Source organism: Anopheles stephensi, chromosome X (genome assembly GCF_013141755.1).
Source record: "Anopheles stephensi strain Indian chromosome X, UCI_ANSTEP_V1.0, whole genome shotgun sequence".
NCBI classification, from domain to species: Eukaryota; Metazoa; Arthropoda; class Insecta; order Diptera; family Culicidae; genus Anopheles; species Anopheles stephensi.
Window position 1 is genome coordinate 1,156,092 of NC_050201.1, and position 16,809 is coordinate 1,172,900.

At 46.4% G+C, this 16,809-nt stretch overlaps 1 protein-coding gene across 13 annotated transcripts; it reads left to right on the forward strand.

Annotated features, from left to right (window-relative positions):
* The first annotated feature begins 12 nt into the window (after window positions 1-12).
* Window positions 13-13,209, forward strand: LOC118502732 (ubiquitin-conjugating enzyme E2-17 kDa). Of its 13 annotated transcripts, none has more exons than XM_036035297.1 (6): window positions 13-167; window positions 4,030-4,493; window positions 7,887-7,950; window positions 9,288-9,319; window positions 10,129-10,312; window positions 10,432-13,209. In XM_036035297.1, exons 2-6 carry the CDS (start codon window positions 4,470-4,472, stop codon window positions 10,569-10,571), a joined length of 444 nt encoding a protein of 147 aa, XP_035891190.1. In that variant the 5' UTR covers window positions 13-167; window positions 4,030-4,469; the 3' UTR covers window positions 10,572-13,209. The 13 variants fall into 13 exon arrangements, with proteins under 13 accessions (XP_035891190.1, XP_035891265.1, XP_035891239.1 ...); XM_036035372.1 differs by lacking the exon at window positions 13-167 and adding an exon at window positions 204-221; XM_036035346.1 differs by lacking the exon at window positions 13-167 and adding an exon at window positions 285-302.
* Window positions 13,210-16,809: the final 3,600 nt, after the last annotated feature.

The following is a 16,809-nucleotide window of genomic DNA, read 5'->3' on the forward strand; positions in this document are numbered from 1 at the left end:
GTTGACATTCGAGCAGCGGTGCGTTTACAGCTGACGTTTCTTGCTAGGGGAAATGCCAACGGGATATGCTGCGGTCGCCGTGCTGTTGCAAGAAAATCAAGCAACGTGCAGAACAGTCGAGAGGTTGTGTGATGATCTCATAACGGAAGGGCAGCTTTACGTTGAAGGTATTGCGACATTAAAATTTACCATTTTCCGATCGATTGTCCACCATTATCTAGGTATGCGTGGAATGTTTTCCCCGCCGGCTGGTGTTTCGAAATAGTGTGTGGTGTAGTTGCAGCAAAACGCAATCGAAAAAGGTGCAAGAGAACATCCGGTCAAATCGTAGAAGGGAAGCGATAGATAAAATTTTCATCGCCGCTGTGAAGGGGTTTCTCGCGGGTTTGCTCTCTCACTCTCTCCACAGTTTCGTTTTTTCTTCTTTCCGCTCTCACTCTCGGCCGGATTTCGTCCGGCATGTGAGTATGCGCGAATCCATATATATGTGTGTGTGCTCGCGCGCTGGCGTTTGTGTGCGTGTGTGTAAGGCCGTGTGCCCTTCTTGTCTATTTGAAAGCGCACTCGGTGGGAAAGTCACGTCTCTGCGTTACCATTACGTCCCAACAGTTTCGCCAGCTGGTTGAAGGTAGATGTGCTTTCTTGTTTTTCTCGTTTTTGTTTCCCTTTATCCCCGTTTCCTGCAAGAGCGGTTCGCAGATAGTGTGACAAATCATTCCTTCCGCAGAACAGTCTGCTAAACGCGAACCTTTTTTCGGGTCGGCAGATCGGCCAGCCAGTTGCAGAACGGTTGGTTACATTTGAGTTCGTTCGTAAGAATACAGGTAGTGAGAATACAGCAAGCGGTGAAACGTGTTTGCCTTGACACTCGTTTCGGTTTCGAAACCAATTCCGGTGATGTCTAGATTCCCTAATGAGGCTGAGATTTTAAAAGGACCAAAAGAGTTCATTTCCTTTCATTCCTAACCGTGAGTTTATCGTCCGTCATACTGACTAGTGCCGACGACACCATTCTGTGAGTTGCCAGGATAAAGTGCACCCATTTCGCCTTTCGGTGGTAGGTTCACTCAATCTTTTCCCGTGAAAAATAGAAAAAAAGTTAGGGCTAAAGTAGGCACAACCGGTTACGGAAGCAGGGACAGGCCATCGTTTTCGAAGAATGTATATTTAATTTAAACTTGTGCCGGTAACGTCGAGAGTGAGAGTCTTTCGTTGGAACCTCTTTCAAGCTTTCTGCGAATGAAAGACAAAATGTGTGTGAGTGTGTGTGTGTGTGTTTTGGAACTTTCTTTATAAGTCCTTAGTCGTGTTTGCTCGTGGCGCAACCCGTTAGTGCCGCTTGGAAAAGAGGCTGCAATTACTCAAATCCCAAAGACGAACAATGCATAATGTCTGTGGTCAGAGTCAACGCCATGGGTGGCGTTGTGTCAGCAATTTCTCTTCCGTGTGGCCAATATAGGCCCAACATCGACCCCCAACGAGGCGGACCCTGGCAATGAGCAACACCATTTTTTTATGTCGGTAGAAGAAAAACTTTTTGCTTCACCCAAGCGGATAGCCCCTACCATAAATAACTTGATTGAAGAAATGTTGCTTTATTTGCCAGCAGAGAAATGACGAGCATAACGTTTTTGCTGGTGAAGAATCGAGCCTAGCATTATAAATTCACGTGAATATTTCTTCGAAACGGCCAAAGGCCGCAAATGGGAGAGAACGGTTTTGACGTCTGCTCTTCTTCTCAATGTGTGCGTGAAGCTCTCTCTCTTTATCCATTTGCTCCATACTTATTTCCATGTTGTGTGTTTTGTGTATAGGCGCGTCCCCACTGCTCGAAATTTTGTCTGCCCCGCACATCGATTCGTGCAATTGTCCGGAAAGAGGATTTTCAAAATACAAAGCCCGTCAAGAAGCGAATCGCGCATTCGTCGAATGTCACCCCCCCCCCCCCTCGCTCCCTCATGTAAGTGATGTGAAACGGAGCAGTCGTCCGCCTTTGTAGAGTGCTCTATTTTCGAGCAAGTGCTCGCTTTTGTGACATGCTGCGGCAGTGTGCGTGTATTGGTGTTGCTCGATCTGATCGTTTTGCACGTTCGAAGTAAGCTCGCGTGAACGGGCCCGCTCTCTCGGTCGTCGTTGCATTGTGTGTGTAAGCCGTCTCGAGCAGTGTGGTTGTATGCGTTTCTCTGCCTCTTTCAAGCCCAGTCATCGTCGCCATTGAGTGCGCGCAGCCATCTTGATAATCTCTTTTGAGACGTGCAGCAGAGTAGTGGCGCATACGGGCCGAAATTTACTTCTCATTTGTTCATTTGCTTGCGAAGCGAAGTTTGTCGATCGAATATCCCCGAGTTCCAAGTAGTGCCAGTCGTTGTCCCCGGAAAGGGACCGTTCATCTAATTTTGCTCCTCCGGTGGGGCTCCTCCGTAGATCCGTAGACCTACCCCTTGCCAGCACCCTTCTTTCCACTGCCCCACCCCCCCTGACACACACACCGCGTATAGGAATACCTGTACCGTTTGTAATATACGGTTGATGCTGAAGAGAAGCAGAGGCATGTAAGTTAGGAACCAGGGTAGCAAAAATTAACGTTTTCCATCGTCTCCTCCGCGCAATGTTCGTCAACGTACCTCCCTAGCTATCATCCGGTCAAGAGGCGCAGTGTGTGTGATTTTCGAGTTTTTCGGGAAAAAAGAAGGATTTCCATGTAGTGTATCAGTGGGGGGGGTCATATATCTCATCATATCTAGTCGTAGTGCAATAGAATAACCGTAATTTTCGTTACCGTTTTATGGACCTTTTCCCTCTGTACATGTCAGTGGGTAAAAGGTGCCGGAGGGGGCATAGGGGGGGAGAGAATGAAGCGCAATTGTAGGCTTCAGTTGTGCTGTTGGGCTGTGACGAACAACCAAGACGGCAATAGTAATGGCACAAGGCGTCGATGAGCAAGGGAGAGAAAGAGAGCGAGAGACTACGAGAGAGCGAGAAAGCAAGGGAAAAGAAGAAGAGTGTGGTGTGATGTGTCAACGTTTTCCTGTTAAATTGACGAAAAATCCATTTTTCCTGTTGCCACTATTTAATCATTTCTTTCGCGAAAACCACACAGAAACACACTGCACACGGAGGCACACCGTCGGATAGATTGTTTTATGCGGGCAAAGAACTTCCCTTGCGGGGATGCTTGCAGCAGTTCAGCACAGAAGAAAACGGTGAAAAATTCCGAGGCCCTGGGCAGTTGTGTCGCCCGCAATAGTCCAAAGTTCTCCCTCAACGCTTGAAACAGATGAGAAAATTCATCCGTTACACTCGCTCGGTTCAGTGCGAGTCCGCAACGAACGTGGTTCTGGTGTGAACGCGGTACAGCGAGCCCCTAAGTAGCTGCTGCTTTTGTAACCACGACGACGACCACCACTTTGGTCTCAACTGCTATCTATCAATTCGAGAAGATTCAAATGCACACCCCAAAAGTTTGTGGTCAGCCTCGAGTGCACCATCATCCCCGGGGTGTTGTTACGCATTTGGTTTGTACGAAAGTGACAGAGAAACGCCTGGAAAAAAGGGGAATCTGCCCAAAGAGTTAGGTTATGTGTGTTACGTTCCGTGAGGTTCTTTCCAGATCATGCCTACTAGATTCCACCAACCTACAGACAAGTGATCGTTTGCTGAGCCCACACCGATAGTTGTTCTGTGTTCGCTTTACCCCTCCCGTCTAGCGACTGCGACCCTGGGAAGGATAATATGTATTAAGAGTTCGACCGAGATATTTTCAAATAATTTGCGCTGTACACCACATCCATTGCTCCATTACTAATAACGAATTTTACCATCTTTCTCTTTCTTTTCCGGTACGATATACGACCATCGAACTCGAAATACCAACAACAACCACCATCTGATATACTTGCCCCCGACGACCGCCTGATCCTTGTTGCGCGCTGCTGCATGTGTTGGTGAATACGTCACCCGAACCTCATCATCGGACAAACGCCCCGGTCCGTATTTTGTTTTGTTTGTTTCCGTTGTCGCCGTTTTTAGTGACCTTTGAGTGAACTCTTTCGGTGTGAGCACGGGACTCGGCAAGCCGCGCGCGCGTACGCAACAGAACGGTGTTTGCGAGATTTAATTTGGCACACAAATAACGAATCACACACAGAGTAGCCTCTAGCAAAGGCTGTGTTGGGAGAAGCACATTTCCGGGTTGGTGCTTTTTGAAAAGCGGCGTGAAGCAGGAAGCTTGCGAACAGCGCGGAAGATCCGTGGATCGTTTCCCGGTGGCATCGCAGGACACGGCCCGGCGACAGCCAAGTGTGTGGTAATCACCAATCAAACAACAAATACTTGAAGGCTGACTTGTGTCTACCGGTGCGCTGAACGTCAATCAAACAATCTATATATCCTCGCCCCCATCCCAAACACGCTCGCGGACAGCATCCTTAGCTCGCGGTGGTACGGCAAGCGGATAAGTAAAAGCGAAGATGGCATTAAAAAGAATTAACAAGGTACGTGATGGTAAAACAATAATCGCGAGTTTTGCAACTCGTTTTTCAACATTAGCTTTAGGTTGTACAGCGCAGCATAACGGGGTGGGTGCAACATTTCAGGAACAGATGCAGCAGAACTGGCCCCCCGCCTGAGTCGCCATCATCAGTGTGAACGATTCCTTTCCCGGGAATATGGGGTATGGTTTTCTCTCTTCTGGGCCTAACGACCTCTTACATGAGTTATGCCTGCCATCTGTGGCTTATAAGACTAAATCATACTAGACGCAGTTGTACTGCGGGGGAACGGTCCGGATGGTATTTGAACCACGGTCTCTACCACCGGGACGTATAGTTTTCGTGGTTACGGCAAGCGAATTACGATTTTGCGATCGATTTGTTCTAGTTTTTAATCTAGGACGTTTGCTAAGGTTTGCTTCGCCAATACGGATGGATTTCTAGTATGTTTTTGCACCAACTATAATGAAGCTTTTTTCCCTGTAACCGCCCATCCGGCGGATACACTTGAGCTGAGTAGGCAAATTTAAACTTTCTTTCGGCAACAATTTGCCATCATTTAAGTTGGTGTAGCAAAAACAAAAAAAAAATGGTGAGGGACCAGACCTTGGCGCTGATGCTCATTGCACAGGGTTTTGTTTTAATTTCTGTTTGGCTGTGATAACAGTAACTGGGCATAAAAGATGCAAAAGAAGCGCAATTGACGCTTTGTATTTGTGTTCCGCGTCAGCACGATCCATCAGCAGTATGGGAAAGAGAGGTGTTTGAGGTTAGGTTAGGGGTGTAAAACAGACGAGGTCATGTGTTATGTGTTGTCCCATGCACTGCAGCAGCACATTTTCCTCACCTTTTTTTAAGGAAAGTTAGGGAAAAGTAGTATGGTACAAAGTGTTGAAGTATTTTCCGCTATAACTGGCCAAAGGTGGTACACTTGTGATTGTTGTTCTGTACGCTGCACTTGTTATGCCTCCACAACACAAGTGTGTACGATCACACTGATGAGTGTGCACGGTGTGTATGTGAGTGTAGGCATACGATACAGGCACACTGTCGCATTGTGTGTACACATACACACCGTTGGTGGTGGCTGGTAGCTTCTTTGTTGAAGAGGCGGTAGTAGGCTCTCGAATAGGTTGGAAAAGCGTTCGTGAAAAACGGCCACACCATCGCCCGATTTGGGGGGGATGATACCTTGGGATTGGGGACCGGGCGTGTAAAGCTAGAAAGTGGTGAGGCATTTTCACGCATACGCCACTCGGCAAAGACCCCGAGGATGGGTGTACGCGTAACGACACCCCCCCCCCTAGCACCCTCCCCCACCCCGCCCGTTTAAGAGCTGCGTTACGTGCACCACACAGAACGGGCATTTGCGGAGCCTCATCGGATATGAAAAATCGAAACCGACGACGCGACAAAGCGAGACACACCAACCGTGCAAAGGCCTCCCCCCAGCCGAGAGAAAAGAGCGCGCGCAAGAGATCAAAGACAGAGAGGGAACCAACGTTCGCGAACACGACGATGCATTCGCGAGCACAGGAGCGAACGAGATGGCCTAGACACCCAGAGGAGAGCAACGACACGACGGTTTTGTGTGATTCGCGCGAGGCTTTCATTTGCGATGTGTGGTGTGTGTCGTTGTCCTTAGGAGCAGTTTTATGGCTCACCCCCCCCACTCACCCACCCACCCACTAAACCCCTTCAAGTAGCATGTGTTGATGAACGTGGGTTTGGGCTTGAAAAAACCGGCAGCGCATATATTTTTGAGGAAACACATCTTTCCTTTCAAGGGTATTTAAGGGTGGCGGAGGCCGACCATGGACCATGAACTCATGGCCCCCTTTCGCGGGGACCCATGCTTCTCCCCCTCTCAAAAGAAAACCCCTTTCCGCAGTGCTGCTGCAAAGGCAAAGGGTCGCAAAGAGAACCAGAGGAGAGCCAAATATTGAATACGATACGCACCCGTGAGCCCTTAAACCACGGAAGTGAGAGAAACTGACTACAGGGACTACAGAGAGAGAGAGAGAGACACATGATGGAAAATGCTGCTGGTCCACACTTTTATGTTGTGTCAGATGGTGGTATTCCATTCCATATTCCTGGCATAAATGATGGCATCTGGTTAGAGTAGAAAGCCGTGTGTGCGTGGCTTTGCGGTGTAGTTGCCAACATGCATGCCGAGCAAAGGCCATTTATTGGAGGTTTTCCCGGCAAGCCAGATGCTTGTGGGTTTTCTAGAATGTGTCTTTCTGTATCGGGTAATTACAATCGTTTTCATCATCTTCAGTAATGTGGCATCAATCCTAACAACAAAACCAAAGATTATAATGCCAATTTTGAACTAATCGTTCGTAGTAAGCCCTGTTTGTTTTGTCGAGTTGCGATGGACGAGCGCAAACCAGGTATAAAAATTATAGAATTTGTAGCTAGTAGTAAGTTTTGTTAAGCTCGTTAAATGATGTTTTTGTTTTCATTTCAAATGTTCCGTACTCCCCTACACCTCCTGTCTGTGGGGGATATGAAGCTTTTCGCTCCTATCTAATTGGACTGCTCATTACGCGTGTTGCGTATATATTTCCTTGAAACAATCAAGAGCATAACAGAGCACAAGAACGTGCCACTGAGGGGGTAGAGCAATAATTTTCCGAACGAAAAATTACGGCGACGGAAAACCATAACTATGTAAAGAAGAAACGATGTCTAAAACTAAACTATTGAACGTTCAAACACAAGAAGAGAAGCAGGCCCCCTTTTTAACAGACATTTATCACAATTAGAAGAGGACACTATAACCACCATGCAAGTAGGAGCAAAATGTTTCATGTGTCAAGCCATTCCGTCATACCGTCCGTCATGCTGGATATCATGATTATTAGCTGCTGTATGCGTAAAGGGGGGGAGGGGGGGGGGGGTGGACCATACCTCCCCGATCTCGGTTTCCGGGTGTGCTGCTGAGATTTCCGCATACTACTGCACCCGTACACTGTATCTCCCTTAAATTTAGGTCGCAAAATAGGCAAAAAAGCAGCAACAGCATTCAACTCGGCAAAACGTGTGTCTAAACCCGCCGCGTGCGCACACGCACAAGGCGCAGAGAAAGGCCAAAGAATATTATTTTTAGCCCCAGAAAAGCGGGCAAAAGAACGAGAGGCGCGCATTTTCATCATCATCGTTGGCGTTGGCATCCCCAAACGATATACATTTTGCCGGTCCTCCGAACAAATGCTTTCTTCGCGTAACCGGTACACCGGTTGGTGGGCGTGAGGCGTAACAATTTTTACTTGTAATATTAACCAGAAACTTATATACAATTTCTTCCTGCTACAAGCCTACTGTCACAAAGGATTAACCGAAAACTCTCTACACATTTTCTTTTCTTTTCTTTCGGCCGCGGTCCAGGAATTACAAGACTTGGGGAGGGACCCACCTGCACAATGTTCAGCCGGTCCAGTCGGCGATGACTGTAAGTATATTGGCACCACAAATCCTTCACTTATTGTTTCAGAATGCATATGTCTCGCGCGCTTGAATGATCGGTAGGAAGAAAGGGTTACCTCGAAAAAAAAACCGGGCAATATAATCTCCAGGAGGTATATGATGGAATATGGAATCAGCAGAGACGCAGAAACGCTCTATACGAAAAGATGGGTATCTTACCTCCCCAGACAGGGAAGAAAAGAAGCGGCACACTCAGTTTCTGTCCGTATGTGAGATATGGACCGAAAGACATGTGTGCTAGTAGTGTGTGGAAGGAAGACTTGGAATGGGCGAATTATTAGCTTAGTTTACTATCGCTTTCCCTCTCAAGTGAATAGAAAAAAGGGTTGTCTCAAGTGTAATGGTTGCGGTGAACCACCGTCAAACAGCCACGTACATTGAGCAATGAGCCCAAAGGCAAAGGAATAATATCGAGGCGAACGTTTTATCTTATCTCGCGCTAGAGTTAGATTTCTTCCCATATACCCACGATTAACAAGAGGGGCCTGATCTTGAAGTTGATGCCCACCGTCCGTCAGTGGTGGTGGTAGTGATCGGCAATGAGTCCATTAGAAGTGCAATGTTTGCCTCTCTCCCACTCTCTCTCTCTCTCTATCATAAGCTCCTTCGCTGATGTATGAGCCCTTGTGTTGCGCCCTGTAGGATCTTCTCTGCTGAAGCCCTGCGAGAAGCAGGTTTTGCATCCTCCTCTCGTACAAAACCCCGTGGCAACGTTTTCTACGTTCTTATTTTATCTTCCTTCCTTCTTGTGTAACCGTCGTTAGTTTAGGGATGCGTCTGCGCATACAGACGGAGAACAAGCCTTTTTGCCTTTGCTTTGCAACCGCTACCCACCGGGAAGGATAGAAAGAGGCATCAGAGTAACAGACGGCATGGGGGGTGGGGGACCTTCTTATACGAGCGTCCCTGACCTAACCTCCACTCTTTCTCCCCGCCGCCCAAAGGCATTTTTGGTGTATGTGCGCGTGTGTTGCACTGCGATTGTTGAGGAAATATTAATCAAACGAATATCCTTTCTTTATGCTTTTTGTTTCAAAATTCGGACACAGACAAATGTGCTTAAAATAGCTTAGAGTAGAATAAATCAGGGAAGATTTCTTTAAAAAAAGTTAATTTATTTGACGGTTTGAAGTTAAAAAACGGTTCGCTTTTATTCTGAATTAGTCAAACGAAAGGGGGTAAAGAAGAAGCCATCGCTGCCCGATGAGGCCCTTACATTTCTGTCATCACCCACAACACGATGAGAGTGGGTGTGCCAAGAAGATCAAACAACTAACATAGTTTTTCTTTATTTCATTCTAGTGTTTCACTGGCAGGCAACCATCATGGGCCCGGTAAGTTCAAATTGAACCAAAACAATATAAGGGTGAATGTACCCATTCCCGCACATGCACTTGTGCAATGCAACGTGATGGTTGGTCGGATGCGGTCCGCCGCGCGGTACACAGGATGCGGAATAACCCACACCGTCACTTCCGGTTTTGCGCCCTACCGCGCTAACAAAGACACACCGTCATTGAACCACATGCGCGCACATGCCGGCACTGTATGCCGTTTTATTTTCGTGCTGTTGCAGTGCTTGCATGATTTTTTCGTTTGATGTGTGTAGTCGTCCGTGTGCAACCCACGTGGACAAGATACGCACACACAGAGAGACCATGTGGGCAGGATGATCTGCACCGGATGGTGATCGCTGTGCTCGCACTATTTATAGTACACGATCGATACGAAATCGACACGCGACCCACGCGGATTGTGATTGTTTTTGTCCCGCTTTCGCCAACCGGTACTTTCCTTTTATGAGGTGTAGAGTTCAAAGAAGCGAGCTCTAAGAGAGTCTGTTTACACACAAGGAAACAGTAAGAACATTCGCTAAAGTCGGAATCCGACAACGAATGTGAACCAATATATAGACCCATAGTGGAGAAGGAAAAACACAATGCAAGCAACATATGTATTGCACGACGGCACAATCATATGAGTTTCGAACGTCGATTGAACCTCGAAGAACTTTGATGTCCATTAGCTTATAAATCAGGTCGACAAGATGCACCTTGCTAGGCCTAAAACCGACCCAGATCGTGCATCATAATTAATCATAATCCGTTTCCCCCCTTTCCCCCCCTTCTTTGTCCCTTTGCAGCCAGACAGTCCGTACCAGGGAGGCGTATTTTTCTTAACTATACATTTCCCAACAGACTACCCATTCAAACCGCCAAAAGTGGCTTTTACGACACGCATATATCATCCAAACATCAACAGCAACGGGTCGATCTGTCTGGACATATTAAGATCTCAATGGTCTCCCGCCCTGACAATTTCCAAGGGTACGTATTGCACCATCGTCTCACGCTCGTTCACTTTCAACAACGTTTTTTCTTCTTCTTTTTCATCAATCCACCTCCGGCCTCCCCGCCTCCCTCTTCTCATTGGTACGGTTCTACAGTGTTGTTGTCAATCTGCTCTCTGTTGTGTGATCCCAACCCCGACGATCCATTGGTGCCGGAGATCGCCAGAATATATAAAACCGACCGGGAAAAATATAATGAACTTGCCCGGGAGTGGACAAGAAAGTATGCTATGTGATGCGTTCCAGACGAAACATTGCTACGTAAGCCCTACACCTACAAGAACGACAAATGTAAGAGCAACAGCAGCAGCAGCAGCGTGCAGTTTACCATCCACTATCCGCGCAACAACACCGGCAGCAGCAGCACCAGCATTATTAACAGAAACATCCGCCAGTATGGTTGTAGGAAGCAAACGGAGAAGAGGAAGAAGCCGCAGTCCTGGGACGGTATCGATAGAGGTAGCATCATCAAAATTCGCAGTAGCAGAAGCATTGAGTGTTTGCAGTATCAGAAACTGCAAAAGCAGCAGCAGCAGCAGCAGCAGCAAAAAAAACAACAGGAAGGGAAGTTTAGTAGCACGGAGCAAAGCACCATCATTGATAGCCGCTCCCGCAAGCATCCGTACGATCAGCTGATGCAACAACTACGCCGCTATTTTTGTGTGCTGGACCAAACCCCAGACAGCAGCATACGCCCGTACTATTATAATCATCGCAATAGAACCAGCAGCGAGGAAGAGCAGCAGAAGAGGAAGGACGACGAGGAGGGAAGCGATGCTGGAGGAGGCAACCTTAATTTAACAGACCAACTCCACAACACCAACAACCACGGAAACAACAGCAATATTACCATGCCCCATTACTACTATCCTTACGCAAGCATCCGTATGCCGCTGGCTCGTTGCACCTGGCAGTTCATCATCATCGCGCCGAAGCACGATGGTGATGAACGTGGTAGCAGCAGTGGTTTGGTTGGACACAAGAAGCTAAAGGGCGGCCGCTGCTACTACTGCTGCTTCTGCGGCGGTGGCAGCAATTACGATCTGTGCTGTCACAAGCGCGCACCCGAACAGCTTTTGCTACTGCTTTTCGTTAGATTATTATTTTAAACATAGATTGCCGCCGGGATATGCCTCACGCAGCATGAGATGAACCGGGCATATGATTTAATATATTTCCAAAAACCACCATCATCCCCCCCGTCGCCTGAAACGTTACAATCACACACACACACACAGGGGGGGTAGTCGGTCGGTCTGTGCCAGCGATATTGAACATCTTTTTGCAACGGCACATAGACCTGCTCGTACCGGTTGGATTGGGGAAGCTACACGTTACATCCCATTGCTTTCCGCTCCAACCCCCCCTCTCCAGTTGTAGTGTAAAACAATTACTCTCTCGGACAGCATCGATAGAGAGAGAGAGAGAAAAAGCAGTACCAGCAGCCAGCCAGCAGCCGCCCGTCACAACGATCAGACTAATAAGCGGCCGCGTAACGAATATTCGAACAATTAGTCAGCCCCCGAAACATCCTTGTATACGCGTGTGGAGCATATGAGCAGCAGAAGCAAAGCGATTAGGTGTGATAGATGCAAAGCGAGGGAGTGGGAACGAGTGTGAGAGAGAGAAGGAGTGGAGTAGGAGCAACAGCAACAGCAACAGCAGGACATCAGATTTAGGGTTTACATGGCATTCGTTATAGCTGCAGATATTTGTAAGTTATTTATTAATAATTGTCATCTGCTGTGACGTTTGCCAAACATAACAACAACACTAGACTTGGGGAAGGAAACGAACTTCTGTTCGTGGTGAGGAACTCTGTACTATTGATAATCCAAGCACTCGTATGCCCCTCACGCTCGCACGCAAGAACACACACACACTAAGAAGCCTGGCTAAGGGATACGTTGGCACACTTCCACAAACTCCCTAACTGTTGTACGATGGCGACGGGGGAAACATCCTTTGTTAATTATTTAGAGCAAAACAATAGATCGAAATTCACATGTGCAGAAATACAAATTAATAAATATATCATTAAACAAAACGAAACAGTACAGGAGCGCGTGCTTGGCTAAAGGTAGCTCATAGACCCCTCTGCTTCTCGTCGTCCTCTCCCACTGCTGGACCCAATCTTCGATGTGCCGTGTGTGTGTACGTGTTTATGTGCGCTACCAGATGATGCACACAAAAATGCAGAGGGGGGAGGGAGGGGGTGTTAGCATTTGAAATAGCGTGCGTGCGCGCGTGTGTGTAGTAGTAGTAGTAGCAGCAGCAGTTAATCTCGCTCCAACAAGAACAAGCGATAGCGAAGACAGAAGACCGTCAAGATATTAAGGTCCACAGAGGTGGTGGAGAAGGTAGGGGAAGGAAGAGGCTGCTACACACCGCGGTAGAATAACACAAGCGTAGGCTATTTAACGCGCGCCTACCCTCCTCCATCCATACACGTATGTGGGGGAAGTGTATGGTGCAACACAAACACTCAAATATGGGGCAGGAGGAAAAACGGACACAGCCAAGTAGAGTGGTAGATGATGCCCGGATGATGATGATGCTGACGATGAATCCTGTGGGTATAGAGAAAGTAGGGCAACAAACAACAACAGCAAACAGACGAAAAATGGGGCCGATCAAGATGAAAGAGGAAGAAGAGTTTTAAGGCGAGAGGACACTAAATGAGAAACTGGCGTTACTTTGCGTGTTAGCGGATGATTTACAACAAAACAAAAACAAAACTAAACTAAACAAAACAAAGCAAAAAAAAAAAGAGGAAAAACAGATAGAAAGATTCACGAGAAAATAACTAGTGCAGGTTTAAATACAAAACGCTAAAAAACGGAAAGGAGTAATTACATATATATTACACGTAAATCTACGGTGTGTGTTTCGTTTTCGTTTTTCTCGAACCGGTTTTTCATTTTTCTTTCTTCTTCTCTCTATTCTGTTTTCTTTGTTCAACAATATAATCCGCATTCCCGTTCTGGCGCGTTCCCTCAAACCAACCTCTAACCCATTTTGCTTCGCTTCCCTTTTTTTCTGATCTGGGTCGTGAGATTACCAGGACCCCCCCCCCACAGATATATGTGTGTGCTAGGTGATACCGAACAGCGGTTCAAATCCCATCCGGACCGGTATCATTAAGTCTAGTAGGCCCGAATCGGCAGGCATGACCTTAAAGGGTCGTTAGGCCAAGAAAGTAACAGGCTTCTCCACGCTTACTTATGGTATTTTCTTTCGCTCCTGCTGTGAATGTCGCGCTCAAAATTATGAGGGACTTTTCCGCGCGCATGTGTGTGTGTGCTCCTTTTTTTTGTTTTAATAGCTAGATGCGTGAACAAATTGTGCTGCAAAATGGTGTCTGCGGGCATACCACCCTTTTTTTTTTAGTAGCTAGGGGCTTGTTGCTGTTGGTAACGATCTACTGCTGCTACTACTGCTACTACTATACGCAACACACACATACCCTATGAAGAATTACATATTTGTTTATTAATATCAGTGTATCGAAATGGCTATACTAGGAAAGCAGGAAGCGGACTTAGGATGTAAGTAAATAATGGACAGCAAAACCCAAGGTATCCAGGATTGAGTCTAGGGTTTCCAGACGCACTCCTATTTATGTTAGGCGCGAAACTACCCTAGTAACGTCAAAAAGATTACTTTTTTTTTGCTTCGGGAACCGATCGTCAGTAGGAATGCAAAAGCGTGGAGAAGACAAATGTCTTTCGTCTGTGTAAGAAGCCTAGCTTTCCCTCGAAACAAAGACCCAAAGTCTGGGGGTGAACCGCTGGCAAAATTAGTGGGTATGTTTGGAAAATTGAGAAGAGCAGCAAAGAAAAGGGTTTAAAACCAAACAAGGAACGTTTCTCGTGTTGATGCGATCCCAAAGGAAGAAATTTACCCGAACCTTTACTTTGGTATGTTTGATTATTGTAACAAAAACAGTTTTGAGTACATTCTTTGCTGGATCCTCCAAAACTCAAGGTGACGGATTCCTTGACGTTGATCTGTTAAGGTCTGATCTCGCGATAATGCGACAGTTCGGACGCTTCGGGGGAGAATCCATTCCATTGCAGGTTGGAATAAAGGTTTTACTAAACTGGCTAGTGTAAGCTCCTAAGAAATCTAGTAAGATGGATTCAGAAGTCCTTGAAGCGAGAGACAGATAGGAGATTTTTTTTTCTTGGTATCTAGACATACCGGCTAGGCCTCATATATCTTCGAATGTCTAACTTTTGAACATCTACTTCTTTGGAAACTTGTTGCGTTATTAAGGACGTTTATTTGAATTCGTATGATTTGAAACTCCAGACGACGACCAATATTACAATACCAACCGGTTGGGCAACAGTCAAGGGAGTTGGTTTGTATAAGTGCAGACAACTTTCGTCCCACATTGCGGCGCGGCTAGCTATTTCTGTAACTCAAACTACCCGCTTGTGTTAGAACTGTGCGCGGCTATCCTCGCTAGCTTTCCTTCGGTCCCGATTAGACACAGCCGCACATATATACCCGGGTGATGCATACGAGAGCGAGAGAGATCATACGGAAATACATAAACCAAGCAAACAAGAACAAAACAAAGTAATACAAATCACATACTAAGCGTTTACTCTTTTAGCAAAACAAAAAAAAACAAATAAACTAGTACCCAGAGTCAGATGATGATGATCAGGTGTGGGAGAGGATGATGGGCACTTTACTGCAATAAGGAAACAAAAAAAAAAAGGTTACAAAATGCGCGAAACATATTAAACGGAGATACATACCACGTGTACCCTTGGAAGCGGCTTAACTTATCGCAATAACGAGCAGAATACAGACAGATATAATTCCATAATGCAAAATCCATCCTCCCCCATTAAGATGCTGCATCAGAATGTGATACAGAGCGCTGCGAACAATGATGATGCTGCCTAATCTAGGTGGCAATAGCAAGCAAGAAGAAGAAAACAAATGGAAAATACAACTATTGCTGTACCCTGAATTGTATTGCCCCTGAATACTACCACCCCCGGGGATAATACTGTGGAGATTAAGTAATCAAACAAGCTATATCTAATACAATTTACCAGCTCATAGCAAAAGAAGAGAAAAACACACACACACATATAAAAGAGAACAAAACCAAGTCGACTTGCGTGTGTATTTATTGCTTCTTGATCCCTCGCCGCTTGTCGACTGTTTAGCGGCTGGTCGGTGTTCGTTGCCCCTGAAAGTATGCAATGCGTCAGCGTTCGGTTGCTGGAGGAGAACCTTGATTGCAGGACCTTTCGGTAGAACGGATGGAAGGAGCGGCTGTACCCAAAGCTGACCGGATGACTCTCTGGTAACTGACGATTTAAAAAAAGACCCACATTGCTGCATACCTTCAGGCGTGCAATCATCCCACATGGGAGCGGACTTGGGGCATTATGGGTAGGTAAAAGCAGCTAACTTGAGTAGTGAACACGCCGATCGGCAACGGGGATCTCTCTGTCGAAATATTTGTGGATATCCGGCTGGTCCCCATCTGGGTCGACAGGGAAGCAACATCATCCGCCGTACGGTATACACCAAATTTGCTACGACTCGGCGATGTTGATTGTGAGATGCTGGTGTGGGTGTTGCTGTGTTGCTTACATTAAGGAAAGGTCATCGGTGTAGGGGGAAACCGCGGAAACGCCCAGCAACAACTGAGAAAGGGCAACAAAACAAAACTAAACAAACAGACAAAAAAGAAAACAGGCAAAAGTGTAAGGATGCGTAACAAGTACGGTGAAGGAACATGAAATAGATAGAGAGAGAGAGGAAGGGAGAGATAAAGAGAGGAAATGAAGAAAGGGCTCGAACAAAAAATCAGAAAAATGATATGAATCGTGTTTTTTTTTCTATAAGTCAAATTGAATTTAAATTAAAATAAACAGAAGGAAACCCGAATGGAACGGATGTCTGTGGAGTCTCATTTATGGTAGGTTTCTTATCGATACTTCAACTTCTCAGCTAACTTATAGTCCCATAAGATTTTGTTGTGCAGTCTAAGCAAGGATTATTGTGGGAAACATTATCACCATTTTATGTTCACGAAAATCAACTTCAATTCTAAGTAACAATCAAATGTTGATGGGTGTGGTTTAGGAGTCTTCAAACATACTCTGATGACATAGACATAATTGGTTGGAGACTCTCAAAAACAGAACCTTTCCAACCTGTTGGTGATCAACGAGGTAAAGTCCAGTATTTTGGATACCACCAAAGACTCTTCCAACAAATGCTGATAAGCGACACTTGATGCAACAGGCTCGAGGAATCTACCTCCTTTTAAAGGACCTGTCTGCGACGGATGAAGCTGGGACTGTATGGAACATTACAAGGTCCAGTATTCACACACGCCTCTGAACCATGGGCTCTGTCCTAAACAGGTGAAGTTCTTCTAGTTGCGTTCGAGAGGATGTTCAGAGGGATTGTAGTTCCCGCAAGGACAATGGGAGG